Below are 26,145 nucleotides of genomic sequence, written 5' to 3'. Positions count from 1 at the left end.
GATCAAAACTAACAAAAAGAGATAGGCATAGAACTAATGTTTGTACAGTGTAAAGGGAAATGTACATTTAACAGTTTTTAAGGGAATTTGTGGATCTGGTCCTAAAATTACCTACATGACAGTTGTACACCTGATGAAGGCTATATAGCTGAAAAATGCTGCTTTTAACATTCTTTCCTTTTTAAGCATGGGAAAAACAAACATTTAACCTTTTTTCCTTTGCAGAAGGACACAGTTCTACACTAACTCAGGTTAAAATGCTCACAAAACAAAATCAATATAATCTAATGAGATACAATGTGTGTATGAAAGACAACCAAAATGAACAACTCAAAATTTACAAAAAAACAAAACTCAAGCATACAAAGATAGTGTTTTTTTTTAATCCCAAGAAACCTGCTTAAAGTTTTTCCTTTTTGTCTACAGCTTCAAAAACAATGGTACTACAAAAAGAATATTATTCTTATAATCAAGACACAAAGAATTTTGAGTAAAAAAAAATTATTATTACTACAAAAATCATAGTATTGAGAAATAATGAATGAATACAGTGGTGTGAAAAACTATTTGCCCCCTTCCTGATTTCTTATTCTTTTGCATGTTTGTCACACAAAATGTTTCTGATCATCAAACACATTTAACCATTAGTCAAATATAACACAAGTAAACACAAAATGCAGTTTGTAAATGGTGGTTTTTATTATTTAGGGAGAAAAAAAATCCAAACTTACATGGCCCTGTGTGAAAAAGTAATTGCCCCCTTGTTAAAAAATAACCTAACTGTGGTGTATCACACCTGAGCTCAATTTCCGTAGCCACCCCCAGGCCTGATTACTGCCACACCTATTTCAATCAAGAAATCACTTAAATAGGAGCTGCCTGACACAGAGAAGTAGACCAAAAGCACCTCAAAAGCTACACATCATGCCAAGATCCAAATAAATTCAGGAACAAATGAGAACAGAAGTAATTGAGATCTATCAGTCTGGTAAAGGTTATAAAGCCATTTCTAAAGCTATGGGACTCCAGCGAACCACAGTGAGAGCCATTATCCACAAATGTCAAAAACATGGAACAGTGGTGAACCTTCCCAGGAGTGGCCGGCCGACCAAAATTACCCCAAGAGCGCAGAGACGACTCATCCGAGAGGTCACAAAAGACCCCAGGACAACGTCTAAAGAACTGCAGGCCTCACTTGCCTCAATTAAGGTCAGTGTTCACGACTCCACCATAAGAAAGAGACTGGACAAAAACGGCCTGCATGGCAGATTTCCAAGACGCAAACCACTGTTAAGCAAAAAGAACATTAGGGCTCGTCTCAATTTTGCTAAGAAACATCTCAATGATTGCCAAGACTTTTGGGAAAATACCTTGTGGACTGATGAGACAAAAGTTGAACTTTTTGGAAGGCAAATGTCCCGTTACATCTGGCATAAAAGGAACACAGCATTTCAGAAAAAGAACATCATACCAACAGTAAAATATGGTGGTGGTAGTGTGATGGTCTGGGGTTGTTTTGCTGCTTCAGGACCTGGAAGGCTTGCTGTGATAGATGGAACCATGAATTCTACTGTCTACCAAAAAATCCTGAAGGAGAATGTCCGGCCATCTGTTTGTCAACTCAAGCTGAAGCGATCTTGTGTGCTGCAACAGGACAATGACCCAAAACACACCAGCAAATCTACCTCTGAATGGCTGAAGAAAAACAAAATGAAGACTTTGGAGTGGCCTAGTCAAAGTCCTGACCTGAATCCAATTGAGATGCTATGGCATGACCTTAAAAAGGCGGTTCATGCTAGAAAACCCTCAAATAAAGCTGAATTACAACAATTTTGCAAAGATGAGTGGGCCAAAATTCCTCCAGAGCGCTGTAATAGACTCATTGCAAGTTATCGAAAACGCTTGATTGCAGTTATTGCTGCTAAGGGTGGCCCAACCAGTTATTAGGTTCAGGGGGCAATTACTTTTTCACACAGGGCCATGTAGGTTTGGATTTTTTTTTCTCCCTAAATAATAAAAACCACCATTTACAAACTGCATTTTGTGTTTACTTGTGTTATATTTGACTAATGGTTAAATGTGTTTGATGATCAGAAACATTTTGTGTGACAAACATGCAAAAGAATAAGAAATCAGGAAGGGGGCAAATAGTTTTTCACACCACTGTATGTGTCTTGATATTACAACAAACTGGATGAACACAGAAAAACAAAAAAATATTTATCACCTACATGATTCACATTCAGTGTTAATATCTCCATTCTTTTCAGTAGCTACATCTTGAAATTTCACAGGAACATAGAGTGGTTCACTCTGAAACAAAAAGAAGACTTAGACAAAGTCCAAATAGCAAATTCAAAGTATCTGAAATACATCTTCAATAACTGAGAAAAAAAAGTGACAGGGCATGCAAAGTTAAGCTATTTTTGTGAAATGTTTAAAATCAACTTAAAATATCTATTAAGCAATTCAGTAATCATTTTGAGTATTTGCAATATGATACACTTTATTACTTCCAAATGAGTGGTACATGGGAGCCCATTATAAACTCTAATGACCTTGTACTATTCCACCTAATTTTTCTGGAAATACAAAATATATTTCTGCATGAAAATAAATTGCTCAATTAATATTGTAGTTCATGCATTTTCAATTACACAGAAAGAAAATACTAAGACTTAGTAACTGGGTTCTAAATCTGCTATATTCTCTTTTGCAAAGTAATTTGGAAGTATGGGAATATTCTTGAGACAGATACATTTGTGTTAGTGGGCCATATGTTAAGATATCAGCAGTTACTTTTTACACATATTGTAAGCAGATACACAGATGCATGCACCCAAACATATTTTGGGAACAGTCACAAATATGATTAACACTTAGTTTCATAATTAAAACACATTCATGAATACAATTGAAAATGAAAGTATGATTCAAAAGAAGAATACACTAATGGCACACATTGGGATGAGCATGGGAAGAATCATATCAATATAAGGTGGCCAATGTCATCTTCCACTTCTGTTTTAAATCAATAACATAGAAAGGGAAGATATGATCTCCTGCAGCCCCTCACTGTCCCTGCAAGTACTTTGTTGTCTAAGGAAATGAATGGTGCAACTAGAAGATCAAATCTGTAAGGGTTGCCACACCAACAATAACAATCCTGACATTGGACAATAATTTTCTTAAGTCGTCGGTCCATTCTCTGAGTGAATACATACAGTTTATAGACACCTAAACATAATGTCATGAGTTCAATTGCAGAATCACTAACAGTGTATATCAGATATTTATATGAGAACCATGTGGACTCCAAGATGGCTAATTGTTTAAAAATAGGATTTTTCTTGCTAAATATGGTAGAAGAAACTATGCGGGATCAACCCTCACAGATACGATATTTGAGTTTTCAGCTCATTGTGATATTATCAAGATTGGGGGTTTTCCTATTCTAAATGTAAACCATCTAATGAAGGCTAGAATTGCATTTAACCACTTCAATCACTCAAACACCCTACTGTGCATGTTGGTGACTTTAAAAGCCACAATCCAGACATCAGATGTAACTCCAGCAACACTGTAGATGACTGGTTGCAAAACTGGGCATTATGAAGTGACCTTGGGCCTCATGTATAAACGGTGCATTCGCCCATTTCTATGCTTACTTCCAGATGTATAAAAGCTAAACTTGGCATAAAGCCACGCACATTTTCATGGTAGTTTCATACCTTGCGTACGTAATTTTTTGCTCAGTTTTGCAAACTGGCAGCACTCAGAGTCAAAGCAATGCTACTGTGTCTGTGTCATTTTCTTTAATTTTTCATATTCACATCCATGAAGCGGGCATTATCAAATACACCAAAATTACTTGCATATCGTTTACAAATTATTTCAATTTATTTTAATCATTCTGTAACAACATAGTGGTGCACAGCCAAGCTGTTCCAACTACCAAAGCTGCTTTAGCGTTGTTGGAAGACAAATTAGAAGCAAGTGTGCATTTACAGATGTTGATGACTGGCTTCTATGTCGATTTCGATTTCCAAGAACTATCCTCTTGGAGCCGTGTGCTGAACTGGCACCAGCTTTACAAAGGCAGACTTTGAGGAATTGTGCTCTAACTGCACCTTTGCAAGTTCTGTCTAACCTTGGGTTTTTAGCCACAGGAGCTTTTAAACGTGAACTTGCTGATGATCAAGTATTTCTCAGTCATCACTGAGTCTCGTCATGCCAACTGTATAGGATGGTATTATCCACTTGTCATCCAGATATCTAAGACTTCCTTACACTGTGGTTGAACTGGGAAACATCAAAGGACAATTAGCAGCAACGTTCGTTTTTCCAAATGTAATCAAAGTGGTCAATTGCATGTACATTCCTATTGCAACAGTGCTGGACAAGTTACATCAGCAAGGGATGAATCACCAAAAGAATAAGCTGGCATTACATCATATATAGCAGGAAAGCCTATAAAAAAGGCAACTCCGTACAGTTGCAGGTGCTTTTTTCAACTAGTGTGGCAAAAGGCAAGCAGTCCTTTTAAAGATAGCAAGGCACCTCAAAGAGCCTTGTAAAGAGCAGAGAATCTGTCCGTTGTGGCTCTTGGTGCAAATGCTACACTACAAAAGCGCCTTCAGAAAATGAATTTGCTTATGTAAATAGAAAGCATTTCCACTCTATGAATGTGCTGCTCTATAGTGCACATAAAGTATGTCGCATTGTGCAAGCTTGTAGACTGCTGCATAATGAGGCACACAATCATGGCTTGCCTGTACCTGAAGAAATGTGGTATGATGAACCTGACCCTGACCAGCAAATGATTAGTCAAATTGGACAGAGTTACAACCCCATTTGAATCTAATTAGCAGAATGTAAAAACAGGTAATAAGATGCAGTATTTATTATTTTAACCATTCATTTAATTTGTGGTCAATAACACATAGTACAGCCCTTATATTTCTTAGTTCATTGGCCACACATCTCTTATGGCATCCACTATTGCATTCTGGGACTCCAGAACAGTGGCCATCTGAAGATGTGCTGGGCACAGCCGCACCATCACCATGTGGATTTGCATCCTAGCACGGGGGTCAGCTTTTGTAATATTGTCTGAAACAGAATAAACGAACTGTGAGCCCGGACTTGCTTTTCAGGTCGACTTTGATATCTGACCACTTCTTTATTATTTTGGGCACTGTACGACTTTCTGAACTTGAACTTTCGAGTGTCTCCGCCACGCTGCATCACTCCATCAACTTTCTTTTGTTGCTTATACCACTGCTTAAGCCAACATATAGTATGTTTTTCTTTGCCTCCACTTGACATTCACTGAAATTCTTCTTTTTCTATGTGCATTTGCCATTGTCTTTTAACAAAACACTGAATGGAAGGGGTATTTATAATGATTTGCATATTCAAATATGCAAAATTCTGGGAGGAGTCAGGGTGGGGCAGTAGGTGCGTGCACATGCATTAAATTTCATGTTCATTGGGGTTAATAAAGGGGAAGTGTGTGGAACTTGGCATATGCACAGTTTTATGCATCTACATTTTTTGTATGTACGCACATTTCTAGTTTTGTCCATATGCCATATGAATTCTATGCATGGCATTATACATGTACCCCTTGTTGTTATATGTAATTTAAAGCAACATAGCAAAAAGACTTTCATCAGAATGACTATGATGAATAAATGACCATCCCCGACTAAAACACTGCAAAGTGCTGAATGAGTTTCCACACAGTAAACATCGACCTTCTTTTATACACATTGTCTAACTTTAACAGCTATAAAGAGTACACTGTAACAACAATGGAACTTTCGCAAAGTATTCTGGAGTGTGATTAGAGAAAAAGTGAAGAAGAGTATTGTTGCTATAATGTGAAACAAGGTATCATTGAGGAAGCAGACAAAATAATCCAAACGTGCCCTTTGGTCTATGACCAAATATTCCAGAATTACACAAAAGAGGCTTGGTACATAAATTTTATGCAGTAATTTAAACTAGCATCAAACCAAAGAGAGTTTTTGAACTACATTTGTTCTCTTGTTTAAGAACCTCTGCTAGAACAACAGGCAGTCATGAGCTAAAACTGATAAACTATGGATGACAAATAAGGGAACAATAAATTTACCATGGCTTGTAAACGCTTGTAGGAACTTCTTAAATTGCTAATCTTCAATGAAGCAAAGAAGCATATTACATTGACTTAAGATGTCTGTTTAACTTTGGTACATTTATGACTATTTCTATTCAACTTCTTTTTATTCATGCAGGGAAAACTGCATATACAATTGTCAGATATTTTAATTCTTCCATATTTTTAATTCAAATCTTACTAACTGTATATTGTGTTTTAAATGGGAAACCTAAAACATTCAAGAAAATACAAATACTTAAAAGGTAAATGATAGAAAAATATAAATATAAAAAGATTTTAGTACTTACTAAAGAATTGTTCAAACTGCTATCTGTAGTGCATGCTGTAAAGTAGCCCTCCGCATCTGCAAACTGAAATAAAAATAAAATGAAAAATTACAGTTGAGCAGGAAACAATGTTCACTTGTATTAAAAAGGGAAAAAATCATTATAAGTTTATAGGGGTAAGATTTTAACATTTGATCACTTCAGGTATTAAAGGAGTGAACATGGGAAGACAAGTTTAGCCTACGTCATGCAAACATGAATGGGAGGCAGCTTATGGACTCTGGTAATGGTAGCTACCCAGTGAACAAACAAGGGGTTAGCGTTATGGACTAATGCCTCTCTCATCCTCCCAATGCAGAACAGATGACTGACAGCCACTCCACCACTGATGTCACTTTCATTTTCTACCCTCCTGGTCCTGCCCTTTCCTACTGAGTCACCATATAGTCCCAGAATCAGTGAATTTGCTTCAGTTCAATTAAGAACAACATTTTGTGTGCTTTATCAATTTAATCATTTTCAGTTATATGGGGTCACCACCAAGGTGTTGCCCAAACCCTTTAACATTGTTGTGTCTTCTCTTTTACACCTATTTATGTATAAAAAAAAACAAAAAACTTTTTTTCTAAAAGCAACCAGAAGTGTCATTCTCAAGTTCAGCCCTGGCTGTACCTCTGTTTCTGTCTTCATGTTTTTATTCCAATTAATTTCACAAATTAGGGATACTCCTATTTCTAACTGATCTTACTGTTTAATTAACTTGACTTTTTTCTTCTCTTTATTTTGAATTTAGAACAGTACACTATTATATATTGACATTATTTTTGCTGTAACTTTAAATTCTTAACAGTTATTCAGCACTTTCTTTCACCTTTTCTGTGGAGTTTGTTACCCTAATTGTAGTGTTGACCAATGAAAACTTTGCCAAAATGTGTTTCAAAGCAAATATGCTGTGTTTGCTGGGGAAGGTTTTTCCACCAGACATTTTCTGGGTTATTTGGTAGGCAAACATCTTTTTTGCAAACTCCCCATGATGATTTGCGAGGCTAATGACATCACAGTCATGCATGATTTCAATAAGACTGCTACCTGATCTGCTTCTGGTATGCATGATGTCACAACCCTGTCCAGCCAGATTTATACCCGCATGTGTTTAAAGATCATCACGAAACTTTTACTATTTCATTTGAGGGGTACACTAGTTGACTATAATAAGTACTGCCACTGAAATTATATAACTCAGATTCCTGTGTGCAAGTAGTAGCACCACAAGGCTAATTATCCATATATAATTGGTCATATGCTGCAAAATAAGCCTCAAAGAAGCCCTTCCTCTCAGAATGGGACCCTGTGACATAAGAATAATAATGAAAGATTATTATATATATATATATATATATATATATATGTATGTTTTTTTTTTTTACTATTTACAAGGTTATTTTTTCTTCTTCTTGATGGATGCAATACCTGGGAAATATATTATGTGTCTATTACCATCAGTGGTGGAAAGGCAATATTCTTGCAACATCAGAGGAGGAACAAGATGTATAATAAACTAGCTGAAATACCCAGCATTGCCCGGGAGGAACACAAAGTGTTTTTTTTTTTTTTTGAGAAAAATATAATTAAAAAAACACAACTTTAACAATAAAAATAAATTAAGCAATGGGGACTCACTAATGTGCTTGTCTTGCGGTCTTGCATGTATGTTATCATTCACTTGACGTTCCAAACTGGCCAACTCTATTTAATTTCAAAAGCAACAGGGGCAGTGGAGCTCAAACATAAAGAATGCTGGCAGTCACCTCCAGTTCGTCCTCTGGTGGTTGTTCCGAGTGTCAACTGGATGATAACATGCATACAAGACCGTAAGATTACCCCCCACCCTACCCAGAAGGGGGTGGTTAGGGCTGATTTCACCCTACAGTATTTTTAGTCGACCAATGAGAAACATGTGTACCAAGTGTCATGAAAATCTCTCTAGCCGTTCGGACGTGATACTGGAACATACATACATTAACATAGACTTTATATATATATATATATATATATATATATATATAAAGATTCCTCATGGTCCCCCTTAAGGCTGACATTTGGCCCAAAAGAGGGAATATCTGCTGCTAGGTCCCTCTTGTGCATATCCTGAAGATTACTAATGAACCGCTTACATCAACAGAAAAAGGACATCCACATTTTTCAGATTTTTAAAATAGATACTATTTCTTTGGAATTTGTTTAAATTACAGAAATCAGTTTAGCAGAATATGACAGAATAAAAACAATGACTATTTAGGCATAAAATACATATTTCAATTCAAAATCAAAATTTGGTACACTAGTTTTTGAGTCCAACAACACTCCATAAAATAAAAGGCAAATCAGAAGTGCTCAGTCCAAAAGCCTTTGATGATTTCATGCAGATTGACCCACAATCCTTCCTTTATTGCATTCTTTCTTCAAAGAAAGGCACAGTATATACCTCTCCCAGACTTCTGTCAATCTTTTCCACTTTTCAAGTTTCTTCTGGAAGGCATATTCCTTATACTTACCTGTACATCCTTTTCTAAATTGATCTGAAAGCTTAAAGTGGCATAGAATTTTCCTGCTTGATTTCCACAAATGTTTAAACCCTTCACGTCAAGTCAAGTCAAGTTGGGGAGCATGCACTGGTACAGTACGTTGCCGTACCCACTACACGACGAAACAACTCGGGATCCCAATTGGCAACCCCCCAGGCAGACACGTGGTCCAGTCCCACCCTAAGGAAACGGCCCTCTATCTGCCACAGCCAGGTGTTACATGGGCGACCCCTTGGCGTGGTCCAGCCACTCGGTTCCCCAACAATAAGAATCCTACGAGCTGAATCACCCTCTGGGAAACGCGCCACATGGCCATAGTGCCATAACTGACGCTCCCTCACAATGCAGGTAATGTGCCTCATTCGGGACTCCATGAGCAACTGCTCATTCGACACAAAGTCAAACCAACAGTACCCAAGGATTTTCTGGAGAGACACAGTACCAAAGGAGTCCAGTCTTCGCCTCTGGATAGCGTCCATGTCTCGCAACCATACAGCAAGACAGGAAGCACCAGGACTTTAAAGACTTGGATTGAAGTCTTTTTGCAGAGATATTGCGAGCGCCACACACCCCTTTCCAGCGACCTCCCAATCCATCTACTGACTTCATAGGAAGAGTCACCAGAGACATGAATGTCACTGCCAAGATAAGTAAACCTCTCGACAAGGTCAACACTCTTTCCGTAGACAGACACACTGTTGAAGGCTGTGCCCAAGAGGTCATTACCCTTGTAACAAGTAATAACATCCTTTACCTGAGAAAATGTAATTCTCATACCACAGGGTGCTGTAGCTTACTTTAAATCTTAAGACATGCTTGTAACAGGAAACTACCTTTAACTTATGACCTAGTGAAAGTTCTTATATAAAAATCGATACTTACAAAAGCAGCATGACGTCCCCGAAATCCTTTTGAGCATTGCTGTCGCCATGGCTTCCACACGAGAAATCCAAGCAAATACAGAATAAACATGGATGTCTTTGCAAAGGTACTGAAGAAAGGCTTATTATATTCTTGACGCTTAAAAATATACTTTAAAGAAAAAAATAACAGTAATAAGAAAAAAAGCAAATTGATTAGAAGAAATGAAAACTGGGCATCTATGTACAGAATACAAAATATGCCTCTCAAGAAAAATTATTATATGCTATATAATAAAACATTGCTTAGTATTTCCGCACTACATATTAAAATGAACATTAATAAAACCTATATTTTTGACCAGCAAAATTTTTGGTATTTTTGACTAATATGAAGACAGAAATAAAGGTAACAGAACGAGGAAATAAAGATAAAAAAAGAACACTGAAAATAAAGATAAATGGATTCTATTAAACAAAATATAAAGAAAAGCAAAAACTTTAACTATAAGGTCTACATCTTGCTAAAAGAGTCATCTTAGTAATAATATAGTGATATCTAAATCTGTTGATGTTGTTTATGGGCTGTTGAGTAATGACAATTACTGTTGGCCTTAGGTTATATGTTGGTAATGTTATTTATACCCACTGAACAACAACTGTGCACCTCCGTATACATGCAATTATGTAATCATCCAATCCTGTTGCACCAGCACAATGCATAAAATCATGCAGATACGGGTCTAGAGCATCAACTAGTGTTCTCATCAAACAGCAGAATGGAGAAAAAAAAAATGTGATCTCAGTGCTTTTGACTGTGGCATGATTGTTGGTGCCAGACAAACTGGCTAGTTTGAGTATTTTTGCAACTGCTGATCTCCCGGAACAGTCTCTAGAGTTTACGCAGAATTTTGCCAAAAAACAAAACGCATTCAGTGAGCGCTGGTTCTGCGGATGGAAATGCCTTGTTGATGAGAGAGGTCACAGGAAAATGGCCAGACTGGTCATATCAGACAGAAAAGATACAGTAACTTAGATAACCACTCTTTTCAACTGTGATGAGTAGAAAAGCATCTCAGAATGCACAACATGAAGAATCTTAAGGTGGATGGACTGCAACAGTAGAAGACCATGTTGGGTTCAGAAAGCTGAGGCTGCAGTGGGGATAGGCTCACCAAAACTGAACAGATGGAAGACTGGAAATATGTTCCCAGTCTAATGAATCTCGATTTCTGCTGAGGCACACACAGATGGTAGGGTCAGAACGTGGCACCAACAGCATGAATCCATACCCTTAAACTGCCTTGTGTTAGCAGTCCAGACTGGTGGACGGGAGGTAATGGTGTGGTGAATAATCTCTTGGCACACTTTGGACCTGTTAACTCCTAACAGTTATCACTTGAATGCTATGGCCTATTTGAGTCTTTCTGAGTACTGTTACTGACCACATGCATCCAATCCCTGGCCACAATTTACCCATCTCCTAATGGCTACTTCCAACAAGATAATGCACCATGCCCCAAAACAAAAGTTGTCTTAAACTGTATTCATGAACGTGATAATAGAACACTTTCGTGATATGGCAGAATAAGAAATTTGTAGCATGAAGGTGCAGCTAACAAATCTGCCAAAATTGTGTTATGCAATCATGTAAAAATGGGCAAGAGTCTCAAAGGACAACATCTTGTGCAATCTATGCGATGAAAAATTGAGGCTTGTTTGAGAGCAAAAGGAGGCCATACCCAAATTTTGCACAGTGAGTATGTATGAGTTTGAGTATCAACAAATCAAATTCCATTCTATGATAATAAAAGTATTTACTGCATAAAATCAAGTCCAAGTTAAATTACAAAGAAAAGTAGCTTGTACTGTATAGCAACACTAGCATAACTGAAAATATTAAAGACCAAGACTGACAAACAGGACTAAAATGTGTGAATGTTGAAGATTAACCCAGTCTTTTGATCCATATCTAATGCATTCCTGGTACTTTTTTAATATTAACAGCAAACATTCCAAACCTAACAGAGGGATAAAACTATTTTTAATTGTAAGTAATCCAAAATAAACTCTAGATAAACTCAGGAAAAAAAAAATCACATACCGATGTAAGTTCAGAAGAAGCAACCCAAATAACATCAACAAGCAGGAGAATGACAATTCCTAGAGCCATGCGCCTTCGCTGAGCTGACGAATTGCTCTGCGAGCTCATTCGATTCATGATAAATACCCACACCATCTGTAAACTGGAAGAAAATTAAATCAAAAATACAATTAGAAAATAGTAGGAGCCAATGCACTTTATAATAATAATATAATAATAATTCATTACATTTATATAGCGCTTTTCTCAGTACACTTTAAGATAACTCCCCCCAGAACCCAAAGACTTTGGATACCCGGTTGACTGCCCAGCGGGACATGGGAATAACGACACCGGATCGCCAGTCGGCATTGTGTATGGTCGGAACTACGGTATGTGATCTTCTTCGAACCTACGACTTTTGTTCTTGATTAATGAACACATTATTGGCAAATGCTTTCGCTCTCGCACCATGGTCGGCTGTTTAGTGAATTGTTGGTGGGCAGGGCTCTGTGAGTTGGCGGGCGTGGCTGTCTTGCGTGCGTCTTGCTTACCATGGACTTAGTGAATTATATATATATATATATATATATATATATATATATATATATAAATATATATAATTCATTACATTTATATAGTGCTTTTCTCAGTACACTTTAAGATAACATTAACTGTTAAGATACTGTACATATCCACCGTCCATTCATCTTCTGAACCTGCTTATTCCAATACAGGCCCCTTGAGGTAAACGGCGGTACCAGTAGCACTAAGTGTAAGGCAGGGGCCTACCCTGGACAGAACACAAGTCCATCACGGGCACATTGATTTCTCCTCTGAATAACACGTTTACAAATCTGAATACAAAATCATTAAATAATCCCTTCCTAGAAAATCTAAATTAAGTGTTTGAATGACCGGTACTTTAGTTATCTGGTTTTAAGTTCCCACGGTTCTGTCTACTTTCAGTCATTCTTATCATAATGCGTTAATGAATGAATGGCCACAAAGCCTTTAGGCAACCATTAGAGCAACAATCTGTTTATCACTTCAAATCTACAACCTAAAGCAGCAATCTCAAAGAAGCAGCAAAAAATATAAAGAAATATCGTGTTAAATTAAGTACAAAGAAAAGGTGACTTAAAAATCCAAATGATCAAAAAATGAGAAATAACAAATAATTTATCAGCTTCAACCTTTAAATACACCACATAAAATAAAGTACAACTACTGTTGTCAAGCAAAGCAACTGAAGATGTGACTGGCAGGTACAGATATGTAAAAATGCTAGGTCACTGTGATACGTGACCGTCACAGGTCATACAAAGAAACACTGATAAAGTCATTGCTAGTTAAGAATGACCATTAAATCTTAACAGTAAAAAACAGTCACTATACAAGCTCTAAGAAAGGAAGCACCAAACCATGTTCTGGGAATGGGCCATTACTACTGATAAAATCAATAAGTAATTTCTAAATGCAAAACAAAAAGAAATCACATAGTATGTAATCTCCTTTGAAATGCACTTCCTTTCCACATGCTACCAGCTTTGATAGGGCCTTGCCATCTGGTACATTTCTACTGGCCACATAATGCTGAAGGATGACCCTAAACCTTCCTACTCTCACTGTAATTCAACTATAGTAATTAAATACATCCTTCTTACAAACACAATGTCATACCCTCATAATTAGTTTATTTTGAAAGGTACCAGCTATGCACTTCATGCCTGTCACACAATATTGTGCAGCAAAATGTTGGGAAACAAACAGATTCTCCCTCCTCACTTTACAAAATCTAAAGAATTAATACATCAAGTACCCCATTCTCTAAAAAAACATTATTTTAACTGGCTCTACCAGAAATTAAATTTCAGCAGTTTAGCGAAATGCTAAAATGAGAACTGAGCTCAATCACCACAGCAAGAACTAGTTACTCATTTTAAAATATCTGCAGTATCTGAATCATTAATAAATAAAAAGACTTTATAATGCACTATTGGAAATACACGTGTAATACAAAACAAACTTTAAATTAATTTCAGACAATTCAGAATTTGTTAATAAATGTAAACTTGCATCTTTCCCCAGTTTTTAAGTATGTCCTTTACATATCTTGCATAGCAAATTTACAAAAAAAAAACTGCATAGCAAACTACTTTGTATATAGCTCTACAAGTGAAGCAGCAGTCAGTCAGTCATCCAACCCGCTATATCCTAACACAAGGTCATGGGGGTATGCTGGAGCCAATTTCAGCAAACACAGGGCGCAAGGCAAGAACAAATCATGGGCAGGGTGCGCCAGTCCACCTCAGTACAAGTGAAGCACTAACGAGTTAAGTTGATTGCAGTACAACACTTTGGCCAGTAGGCTACACTATGTTAGAACAATGCAGCTTCAAAGTAACTGCAAACATGTGTATACTGTAAAGGTCATCTTTGACTTACAAACAATATAGTTGCAAATCTTGCCAACTGTTAATTCAGAGAATACACGTAAATTACCTTTATACTGAAAATTAGTCCATACCAGATAGATAGATAGATAGATAGATAGATAGATAGATAGATAGATAGATAGATAGATAGATAGATAGATAGATAGATAGATAGATAGATAGATAGATAGATAGATAGATAGATAGATAGATAGATAGATAGATAGATAGATAGATAGATTAAAAACAAAGAAAGCTAAAATAAATCTGACTTGGCTAAAGACAGAAAGAGCAATTACAGTCACAATGAGGCATTATAAAGATGTACTGCCATTGGTATAAAGTCTTTCTTGACACACTTCTACTGAATAATTTATTGACAGTACTCATTATTAGCCTGTTAGAGAGAGGATGTGCAGCATTTTTCATAATAGGACTAATTTTCATCCTCTCCTTTGCTACTACCTCCATAGGGTCGAAAGTGCATCCTACAACTGAGCCAGCCTTTGTAATTAGCCAGCAGATTTGGTGGGCCTCTCCTGAACAGATGTTACCAGCCCAGCACATCAAATCATACTGGCCATCACAGAGTTCTAGATTGTAAAGTATATCACTATCTAAGGAAAAAGGAGTCTGCTTTGCCCTTTCTTATATAGTTCCTCTGTGTTAACAGACTAGTCTAGCCTGTCATTGATAAGGATCCCCAAGTACTTGTAACATTGCACCACCTCCCCACCCACTCATTTAACAGTGGCTGGGTATAGAGACTCTTTGGTGCAGGAAAAGTCAATGTCTTATCCCACTTGTTAATACAGAAACATCACACAATTTCTGCAAGTGACATGACTTTCTATTATATTTATTGTCTGAGGTGTACAGGGTGAAGAGAAAAGGAGCTGGGAGTGTTCCTTGTGGTGCTCCAGTGGATAGAGACTGTTATTTTAAAATGAGTTCATCAAGAACAGTGGGACACAGTTGGAAACTTGCTAAGGGTAAATTTCGCACAAACATTAGGACGTTTTTCTTTACACAAAGAACGATAGACACTTGGAATATGTGACCAAGTAGTGTGGTAGACAGTAAGAAAAAAACTTGACTTGAAGAACTGAGTGGGTAGGACTGGCGAGCTTTGTTGGGCTGAATGGCCTATTCTCATCTAAACTGTTCTAATGTTGCTCACATCTATACTAGAAACACAGTCCTTGAGCATGCATATCTCCCAGTATTAATATTTATAATTTACAGTAACATAGTATGCAATACCTTAAGAAGAAAAAAAAAAGAGTCACAACTGGTGTACTTAATTCTTGTTCTAGAGGCCAACAGTGGCTACAGAATTTACTGCAACCAATCTTAAAAACACAGGTTGATTTGCGTTCTTTACTGAACTTTGCATTACTAGTACTACTATTTACACTTTTTAGTTGGTTTCAAATACAAATATAGGAGCAAAAGTACTATACTCAAGCAGCATTCAATATAAGGCAAGAAGAAGCCTTGAATTCAGTGAATAGCAACAATGAAGAATCTGATGTCACAATGGCCATCAAGGACTACCACTGAGAACTATTCAACATTGAAAGCAGAAACCAGAGATAAAAGCAATACAAAATCCAACTATGTATAAAAATCTAATAAACAGTTGAAAAAACATAGCACTTAAACATGGTTGTGGGCCAACTTTTTTCTGCCCTATTTCACTTTAGTCCAACACAAACCAAATGTAACATACAGTGCATCCAGAAAGTATTCACAGCGCATCACTTTTTCCACATTTTGTTATGTTACAGCCTTATTCCAAAATGGATTAAATTCATTTTTTTCCTCAGAATTCTACACACAACACCCCATAATGACAACATGAAAAAAGTTTGAGGTTTTTGCAAATTTATTAAAAATAAAAAAACCTGAGAAATCCCATGTACATAAGTATTCACAGCCTTTGCTCAATACTTTGTCGATGCACATTTGGCAACAATTACAGCCTCAAGTCTTTTTGAATACGATGCCACAAGCTTGGCACACCTATCCTTGGCCAGTTTCACCCATTCCTCTTTGCAGCACCTCTCAAGCTCCATCAGGTTGGATGGGAAGCATCGGTGCACAGCCATTTTAAGATCTCTCCAGAGATGTTCAATCAGATTCAAGTCTGGGCTCTGGCTGGGCCACTCAAGGACATTCACAGAGTTGTCCTGAAGCCACTCCTTTGATATCTTGGCTGTGTGCTTAGGGTCGTTGTCCTGCTGAAAGATGAACCATCGCCCCAGTCTGAGGTCAAGAGTGCTCTGGAGCAGGTTTTCATCCAGGATGTCTCTGTACATTGCTGCAGTCATCTTTCCCTTTATCCTGACTAGTCTCCCAGTTCCTGCCGCTGAAAAACATCCCCACAGCATGATCCTGCCACCACCATACTTCACTGTAGGGATGGTATTGGCCTGGTGATGAGCGCTGCCTGGTTTCCTCCAAATGTGACACATGGCATTCACACCAAAGAGTTCAATCTTTGTCTCATCAGACCAGAGAATTTTCTTTCTCATGGTCTGAGAGTCCTTCAGGTGCCTTTTGGCAAACTCCAGGTGGGCTGCCATGTGTCTTTTACTAAGGAGTGGCTTCTGTCTGGCCACTCTACCATACAGGCCTGATTGGTGGATTGCTGCAGAGATGGTTGTCCTTCTGAAAGGTTCTCCTCTCTCCACAGAGGACCTCTGGACCTCTGACAGAGTGACCATCGGGTTCTTGGTCACCTCCCTGACTAAGGTCCTTCTCCCCCGATCGCTCAGTTTAGATGGCCGGCCAGCTCTAGGAAGAGTCCTGGTGGTTTCGAACTTCTTCCACTTACGGATGATGGAGGCCACTGTGCTCATTGGGACCTTCAAAGCAGCAGAATTTTTTCTGTAACCTTCCCCAGATTTGTGCCACGAGACAATCCTGTCTCGGAGGTCTAGAGACAATTCCTTTGACTTCATGCTTGGTTTGTGCTCTGACATGAACTGTCAACTGTGGGACCTTATATAGACCGGTGTGTGCCTTTCAAAATCATGTCCAGTCAACTGAATTTACCACAGGTGGACTCCAATTAAGCTGCAGAAATATCTCAAAGATGATCAGGGGAAACAGGATGCACCTGAGCTCAATTGTGAGCTTCACGGCAAAGGCTGTGAATACTTATGTACATGTGCTTTCTCAATTTTTTTATTTTTAATAAATTTGCAAAAATCTCAAGTAAACTTTTTTCACGTTGTCATTATGGGGTGTTGTGTGTAGAATTCTGAGGAAAAAAATGAATTTAATCCATTTTGGAATAAGGCTGTAACATAACAAAATGTGGAAAAAGTGATGCGCTGTGAATACTTTCCGGATGCACTGTAAGTCTGTATAGGTTCTTCTGACTTTTTATGCACATTTCAAAATTCCTGTCCCATCACCTGAATTGGGACTGTCACATGTCAACTTTGTCACCGCAAGAGATCGCTGCATTGTCCTTATATCTGTGAAGAAGGAACTCCAGTGCTTTCCTGGGATATTTAACCATATTAGTATTATTAGTATTATTTGTGTATTTGTGTATATATTTATATATATATATATATAAAATTCTTTTTGCGTTTGAAACAGAAATTATGTACGAGCATTTGAAACGGAAATTACGTATGACCGCATAGGAACATGAAAAACATTCTTAATAAACCCGATTCTTGCCGAGAGAGCGAATGGTGACATAGCTCCGGCTGTAGCATCATGGGGAATCGCTTCTACATTATTAGATGGAAGCCGTATAGCACATTCGGCATTGCAATTACCATTAAACCTCGCTCACGACGGAAATCCAATTTCCAACATACGCAAGGGCTCTGGAAAGGCAAAAGTCTTGCAACATTCAAAGATAATAGTTTCGGATGAGTTAACCATGGCAGATAAAAGAGCTTATGAAGCCTTGAACCGAACAATGCAAGATCTCAGAGATCTTACCAAAATAATGGGAGGTACTGTCGTTTTACTTGCAGGAGATTTTCGTCAAACACTACCAGTTATTCCACGAGGGACACCAGCAGGTGAACTCAATGCGTGTTTAAAATCCATGCTTCTCTCACGGTCAGTTATATGTCGCGTTTTCTCGGGTAGGTACACCAAAAAAATTTATATATTTATACACATAATGGGCAAACAAAAAATGTAGTAGACCCTAAAGCACTGCAGTAGTACTCAATGTATCTTTACTTCTTAAATATTAATGTTTTACTGTTTAATAATTTATATGCTTCTTATATGTTGTTAAAATTCTTTTATCAAAATACCAGTAACGGCGCACTGCACAATAACGTGCAGTGAATACACTTGACTTGAGCATTCATAGTATTCATCCTTTCTCTGTACGTTTAGCAGTCGTTTGCTCAGAGGTTGATGTGCTTGCTGCTTCCAGAGCAGATCTTCTTTACTCCACCCTTGCGGCCCACTGCTTCTCTTTCATCGGAATATTTTTGCATTAAAACTGATTAAGTTAGTTTTTGTGTTGCAATTACTTAGTAAGTTTTCTTTAACCTTTTACTTAATCTGGCACTTAAGTCTTCAATCTGCCTCAAGAATGATTAGCGAAGGTGGTAGGGAATGAGAACAGCGCCCATACGCATGGGCCTAACGGACGACCTGCTGCGCGCTGCCGAGAGTTGATTCTACAATAAAGTAAAATAAAGATAAAAAGAGTAATAAAATCACCACCCCGAAAATGGATAGTAGACGTCATGTAGTATATGTGTACCAAATTTCAAGTCAATAGGTGAAACGGTTTGCGAGCTACAAGTGATTTAAAATCCTGGACAGACAAATGAACAGCCACGGTAGCATATTATAGAAGAAGATTTTACTGTTTAATAATTTTATATTTATATGCAATGGGCTTCTTATATATTACTTCATATTCTCATATGATAATGACGTTAATAATGTTGTTTATATTGATTGTTATGTATTATGTTATTGTAAGTGCTCTTTATTTGTTGAAAAATAAAATTGGCAATTAACAAACTTATTTTATTTTTTTCCCTTGCACTCAATGAGCGAAGCCACTGGGTGATCAGCTAGTATATATAAACTATTGAAATCGTCAGAAAAAAAAAACTGAAATGCAGAGATTCTATTCTGGGCATCTCTCTCCTAGGAGGATTCGTTTTGCCCACGTGCTCGCATTGCCTGTACATTAGCGGCATGAGGAAAAGTAAAAGGAATACCGTTTTGCCGATGTCAGCGGCTAAGCAACCTTGTCTTTCTTCTGAGGTTTCGTTTTGCTGACGTGCTCGCCTCTCTTCTGTTATTAGCGGCTAAGCGAGTTTTCTGTTTCCTAGGATGTGGAGCCCTTACCCCGACTCCACCTCTCACTTGTGTGGGACACACACACTTCAAACCCCTCTCAGCCTGCATAATAATTGGCTCTACTTTCAACAAAAAGATAACAGTGGTCTGTCTTTCATTTCCTAGGAACATCTGAGTACTGGGGTGTTTTCCGAACAAATATTTTTAGTGAAGCAGTATTTAGTTGTATGAAATTAAATCAAATGTGAAAAACTCGATGTGCAAAAGTTTGGGTCCCCTTGTAATTTTGCTGATTTGAATGCCTGTCACTGCTCAATGCTGATTACTTACAATACCAAATTGGTGTGATGAGCTCGCTAAGCCTTCATAGACAGGTGTGTCCAATCATGAGATATAAAGGTATTTAAGGTGGTCAATTGCAAGTTGTGCTTCCTTCCCTTTGACTCTCCTCTGAAGAGTGACAGCATGGGATCCTCAAAGCAACTCTCAAAAGATCTGAAAACAAAGATTGTTCAGTCTCATGGTTTAGGGGAAGGCTACAAAAAGCCATCTCAGAGGTTTAAACTGTCAGTTTCAACTGTAAGGAATGGAATCAGGAAATGGAAGGCCAAAGGCACAGTTACTGTTAAACCCAGCAGGTCTGGCAGGCCAAGAAAAATACAGGAGCGGCATATGCGCAGGATTGTGAGAATGGTTACAGACAACCCACAGATCACCTCCAAAGACCTGCAAGAACATCTTGCTGCAGATGGTGTATCTGTACATCGTTCTACAATTCAGCACAATTTACACAAAGAACATCTGTATGGCCGGGTGATGAGAAAGAAGCCCTTTCTGCACTCACGCCACAAACAGAGTTGCTTGTTGTATGCAAATGCTCATTTAGACAAGCCAGATTCATTTCAGAACAAAGTGCTTTGGACTGATGAGACAAAAATTGAGTTATTTGGTCATCACAAAAAGTGCTTTGCATGGCGGAAGAAGAACAAAACATTCCAAGAAAAACACCTGCTACCTACTGTCAAATTTGGTGGAGGTTCCAACATGCTGTGGGGCTGTGTGGCTAGTTCAGGGACTGGGGCCCTTGTCAAAGTCGAGGGTCAGATGAATTTAACCCAATATCAACAAATTCTTCAGGATAATGTTCAAACATCAGTCACAAAGTTGAAGTTACACAGGGGTTGGATATTCCAAGACAATGACCTAAAACACAGTTCGAAATCTACAAAGGCATTCATGCAGAGGGAGAAGTACAATGTTCTGGAATGGCCGTCACAGTCCCCTGACTTGAATATCATTGAAAATCTATGGGATGATTTGAAGCAGGCTGTCCATGCTCGGCAGCCATCAAATTGAACTGAACTGGAGAGATTTTGTATGGAAGAATGGTCAGAAATACCTCCATCCAGGATCCAGACACTCATCAAAGGCTATAGGAGGCGTCTAGAGGCTATTATATTTTCAAAAGTAGGCTCAACTAAGTATTGATGGAATATCTCTGTTGGGGTGCCCACATTTATGCACCTGTCTAATTTAGTTATGATGCATATTGCATATTTTCTGTTAATCCAATAAATACTACTGTTTTCATAAGGCATGTCATATATTAAAAGAAAGTTGTTACTTTGAAAGCTCATCCAATCATAAACAAAAATCCAAAGAATTAAGTGGGGTTCCCAAACTTTTTTATATGACTGTACATACTAGCTGCTCTACCTGTCTAAGACGGGTTAAAATAAGCAATCAACATAGACCTCAGCATTAACGTTTGTAGTTCACCATGCAATGCATGTCTCTGTTATATGCCATTAGGTATGGTATTACTAAAAATGTTTGTAATGCGCCATCTGTTTGAATGGAATAGAAATCAGACAGACAGATGCTTAACCTTTCATATAGGTGGATATATACATATTTATACACACATATTCTCCAAATTACAAATTTCTGATCCTACATAGAAGGAGCTGGATCAGATAGTAACAGTAGTGGATGCAACTTTACCTCTTGGGTAAACCAACTCCTTAAGGGCCAATTAACCTAAAAGAATCATTTCTGGAATAATAAAGGAATGCTAGATTACCTAAAGGCAAAATGTAAATCTGCTTAACACTTGTATATGTTGTAACATGATCAAAAGCATGGCAAAGATTAAAATGCAACGTAGTAAATGAGGAATAATAAAAGAGATTTCCAGTTATGTGCAATTATGTTAATAACGAACAAAATTAATATATCGTACTGGAATTTTGTACTGGAAAGGAGGTATCCGAAATGAACTAGACAGCACTATTTGCCACTTTTTGCAGGATCAGTTATAAAAAGGCACATTACAGTATATTTTCGTCTCGTGCATACTATCTGATGACAAATATAAAGCAAAGCTTCTCTCAAGCCTTGTCTTGCACCGGCAATTATTTGAGATTAATCAATCATGACTACATTTTGCAAAAGTTGGTAAGTGCAATATGTTTCGCATAGTTTCCAATTACATTCTCAAATGACAAACATAACACCAGAACAGTTTTACTAATCTAGAAATGCCATGAAAAAATATCGCAAATACAGCCTCCTCCACAAATTGCCGACTTTCTGGTACTGCTGTTCTGCTGTCAGAGCATTTTGTTGTAAACGACAGCGCGAAAAATGGTGTTTTAATAGGAAAGTCAATAACTAAGCGACACAAGTTAATGTGAATAGTTCAAAAGGCACGTGTCAAAATGAAACCAACCATTGCTAAAAGACGGGCTTTTAAATATCTGTACCTGTATTTTGCGGGAACCGTTCCAATTTCAGTTTGTAAACATTGACACCTTCCAACCCCTTCCCGTGGTTTCCTGACCATCTGACAAGAAATACTGCTACGTGGATGATGCCAAAAACGCGTCTGGGAAATGTAGTATTCGCCATTTCCGGACTTAACTCAAAGAGAGAAGGCAAGCTGTTAAATGAAACTACGTCTCCCATCATGCAATGCACGCTCGTCACATGCCCGTAGAGGTCCTCGTTTCTCCCGCGGATTGACTTTGATCGGCTATACAGGGTCATTGACTAGGTGTGCCGTCTGACTCGTCCCTTGGTGAAACAGCTGTACGTTTCTTTGCATTTTGCTGATTTGTTAATGTTATTAATTTTTGATATCGTTTTCAGAGTTTCTCTTAATTAACGTTAACGACCAGCTATCTTCTTCTTCCGGCTGCTCCTGTTAGGGGTTGCCTCAGCTGATCGTCGTCTTCCATATCTTTCTGTCCCCTACTCTCTCTTCTGTTTCTTTGCGGTGGCGGCTTGCGCCATCAACTCAAAGCACTGTGATGTTCCAACATTGATGGATTAAAAGCCAGAAGTCTGCATGACCATCATCATCAAGTCCTTCCGTGAGAACCTTAAACACAAAGAGGACTGTTTCATTTTTGTTAGGTATAATGCCCAGAGGGGACTGGGCGGTCTCGTGGCCTGGAACCCCTGCAGATTTTATTTTTTTCTCCAGCTGTCTGGAGTTTTTTTTTTTTTCTTTCCTCCCTGGCCATCGGACCTTACTTACTCTTATTCTATGTTAACTAATGTTGTCTTATTTGAGTTTCTTACTTTGTCTTGTATTTTTCTTTTATTCATTATGTAAAGCACTTTGAGCTACTTTTTTGTATGAAAATGTGCTATTTAAATAAATGTCGTTGTTGTTGTTGTCCTCTGCATCTTGTTCTGTTACACCCATCATCTGCATGTCCTCTCTCACCACATCCATAAACCTTCTCTTAGGCCTTTTTCTGTTCCACTTCCCTGGCAGCTCTATCCTTAGCATCCTTCTCCCAATACACTCGGCATCTCTCCTCTGCACATGTCCAAACCAACAAAATCTCGCCTCTCTGACTTTGTCTCCCAACCGTCCAACTTGAGCTGACCCACTAATGTACTCATTTCTAATCCTATCCATCCTCGCCACACCCAATGCAAATCTTAGCATCTTTAACTCTGCTACCTCCAGCTCTGTCTCCTGCTTTCTGGTCAGTCCCACTGTCTCCAACCCATATAACATAGCTGGTCTCACAACATCCTGTAGACCTTCCCTTTCACTCTTGCTGATACCCGTCTGTCACAAATTACTCCTGACACTCTTCTTGACCCATTCCACCCTGCATGCACTCTCTTTTTCACCTCACTTCCACAATTCCCATTACTCTGTACTGTTGATCCTAAGTATTTAAACTCATCCACCTTCGCCAACTTGACTCCTTGCATTCTCACCATTCCACTGACCTCCCTCTCATTCACACACATGCATTCTGTCTTGTTCCTATTGACCTTCATTCCTCTCCTCTCTAGAGCATATCTCCACCTCTCGAGGGTCTCCTCAACCTGCTCCCTATTATCGCTACAGATCACAATGTCTATTATCATAGCTATGCAATGATTATTTTGCTGTGCATTATCTATGTTTAGTGTGAATGGGAAAAGCTGCTACAGACTAGCTTGTAAATAATATTTCCATCTGGATTACTATCAGCAATTACTGATTGAACCAAGATGACATAACCTTACTACAGTAGCTACTTCTAAGCATTATGTACTGACCATAAAATCTGAGCAAATTATCTTCAAGTGAGGAGTAAATAGGAAAATCGCTCAATGAATTGGGATTCAAACGCTTATAAGAACATTATTCATGCATACATCTAATTTCCAACCTAGTAAACCAGTTCAGGATTGTCTGTCACAATCACATGAAAGGTAATCCAAATCATCATGAAGTCTCTGTCCATTGCAGAGCGCACACACACCTACGCTTACTCTTAGAAGGCTAGCTGGGAGTCATATTTTAACCTAACAGGCACATGTTTGGGATATGGGGGAGTGGCTATTGATTATTACATTTGGACTTCCTAATTTCTTCTTCTTCTTCTTTTCTGCTTCTATTCCAGATCAATGTGTTTGATCAACCTTCTCCAAACAGCTGGGTCCTGCACCTCCTCACCAGTCAAGCTCTTTTCCTTCAGATCTTCTTTTAATTTATCCATTCACGTCTCCTTTGGCCTCCCTCACATATTCATTGTCTCTACTCGTCACATGTCCATAACACTTCAACCCACTTTCCTGTAATTTCTTAGATATCTCCCTAACCTCTGTTGTACTTCTGACTTCTTCATTTCTTATTCCACATATCCATCTCCACATTCTCATTTCTGCCACATTTAACTTCTTCTCCTGCACTCCCCCTTTACTGCCCAGGTCTCAGCTCCATACATCATTGCTGGTCTTACCACTGTCTTAAAAACCTGATCTATAACCTTCACCTTCATTCTTCAATCAAACAATACTCCTGAATCCTTCTTCCAATTGTTCCATCTACAGTGCGCTATGTAGGATATCTCTGCCTGTAAATTTCCATCTCGGGCCACCACTGATCCTAGATATTTATTTAAAGTCATCCTCTCTTTTCAAGTCAAACTCGTTTCCTGTTGAGGTTGGACTCCGCCAGGGCTGCCCTTTGTCACCGGTTCTGTTCATAAGTTTTAGGCGCAGCCAAGGAGCAGAGGGGGTCTGGTTCGGTGACCTCAGAATCTCGTCTCTGCTATTTGCGGATGACAGGTTTCTGTTGGCTTCATCGGACAGTGATCTCCAGCTCTCACTGGAGCAGTTCGCAGCCGAGTGTGAAGCGGCGAGGATGAGTGTCAGCACCTCTAAATCCAAGGCCATGGTTCTCTGCCGGAAAATGGTGGAATGCTCTCTCCGGGTTGAGAATACATTACTGCCTCAAGTGGAGGAGTTCAAGTATCGAGTGAGGGAAGAATGGAGCGGGAGGTTGACAGATGGATTGGTGCGGCATCCGCAGTAATGCGTCCTCTGCAACGGTCCGTCCTGGTGAAGAGAGAGCTGAGCCAAAAGGTGAGGTTGTCGATTTACCGGTCGATCTACCTTCCTACCCTAACATATGGCCACGAGCTTTGGGTAGTGACCGAAACAGCAAGATCGCGGATATAAGCGGCCAAAATGAATTTTTGTCCACAGGGTGGCTGGACTTTCCCTTAGAAACAGGGTAAGGAGTTCAGTTATCCGGGAGAGACTCGGAGTAGAGTCGCTGCTCCTCCGCATTGAGAGGACTCATTTGAGGTGGTTCGGGCATATGGTCAGGATGCCCCCTGGACGCCTCCCTAGGGGGGTATTCCAGGCATGTCCCAGTGGGAGAAGGCCACAGGGCAGTCCCACGACACGCTGGAGGAATTATATTTCCTGGCTGGCCTAGGAATGCCTCGGTGTCCCCGTAGAGGAGCTGGAGGAGGTGGGCGGGGAGTAGGAGGTCTGGGCGTCCCTGCTTAGGCTGCTGTCCCCTCGACCGACTTTGGATAAGCGGTGGACAATGGAGGGATGGATCCTCTCTTTTCAATAGCCCTCCCTGCAGGCTAACATCTGAATCCTGATTATCATTAATCCTCATATATTCTATC

The 26,145-nt window shown here is 38.8% G+C and overlaps 1 protein-coding gene across 2 annotated transcripts in view; it reads right to left on the bottom strand.

The window, feature by feature from the left end:
- The window catches only part of LOC114656377 (solute carrier family 35 member F5-like), a 52,387-nt gene extending 29,804 nt beyond the window's left edge, over nt 1-22,583 (bottom strand). For both annotated transcript variants that reach the window (XM_051930757.1, XM_028807979.2), the window contains exons 1-5: nt 22,471-22,583; nt 11,982-12,123; nt 9,900-10,049; nt 6,454-6,516; nt 2,232-2,313 (exon numbers count right to left, since the gene is read on the bottom strand). In XM_051930757.1, the coding sequence (XP_051786717.1) occupies nt 2,232-2,313; nt 6,454-6,516; nt 9,900-10,049; nt 11,982-12,123; nt 22,471-22,550 (517 nt within the window). In that variant the 5' untranslated portion in view covers nt 22,551-22,583. The remainder of the gene's footprint in view (nt 1-2,231; nt 2,314-6,453; nt 6,517-9,899; nt 10,050-11,981; nt 12,124-22,470) is intronic.
- Between the last annotated feature and the right edge of the window lie 3,562 nt (nt 22,584-26,145).

The sequence above is a fragment of the Erpetoichthys calabaricus genome, chromosome 8 (assembly GCF_900747795.2).
Source record: "Erpetoichthys calabaricus chromosome 8, fErpCal1.3, whole genome shotgun sequence".
NCBI classification, from domain to species: Eukaryota; Metazoa; Chordata; class Cladistia; order Polypteriformes; family Polypteridae; genus Erpetoichthys; species Erpetoichthys calabaricus.
Note: the sequence above shows the minus strand (reverse complement) of the source record. Positions and strands in the feature narration are given on the sequence as shown.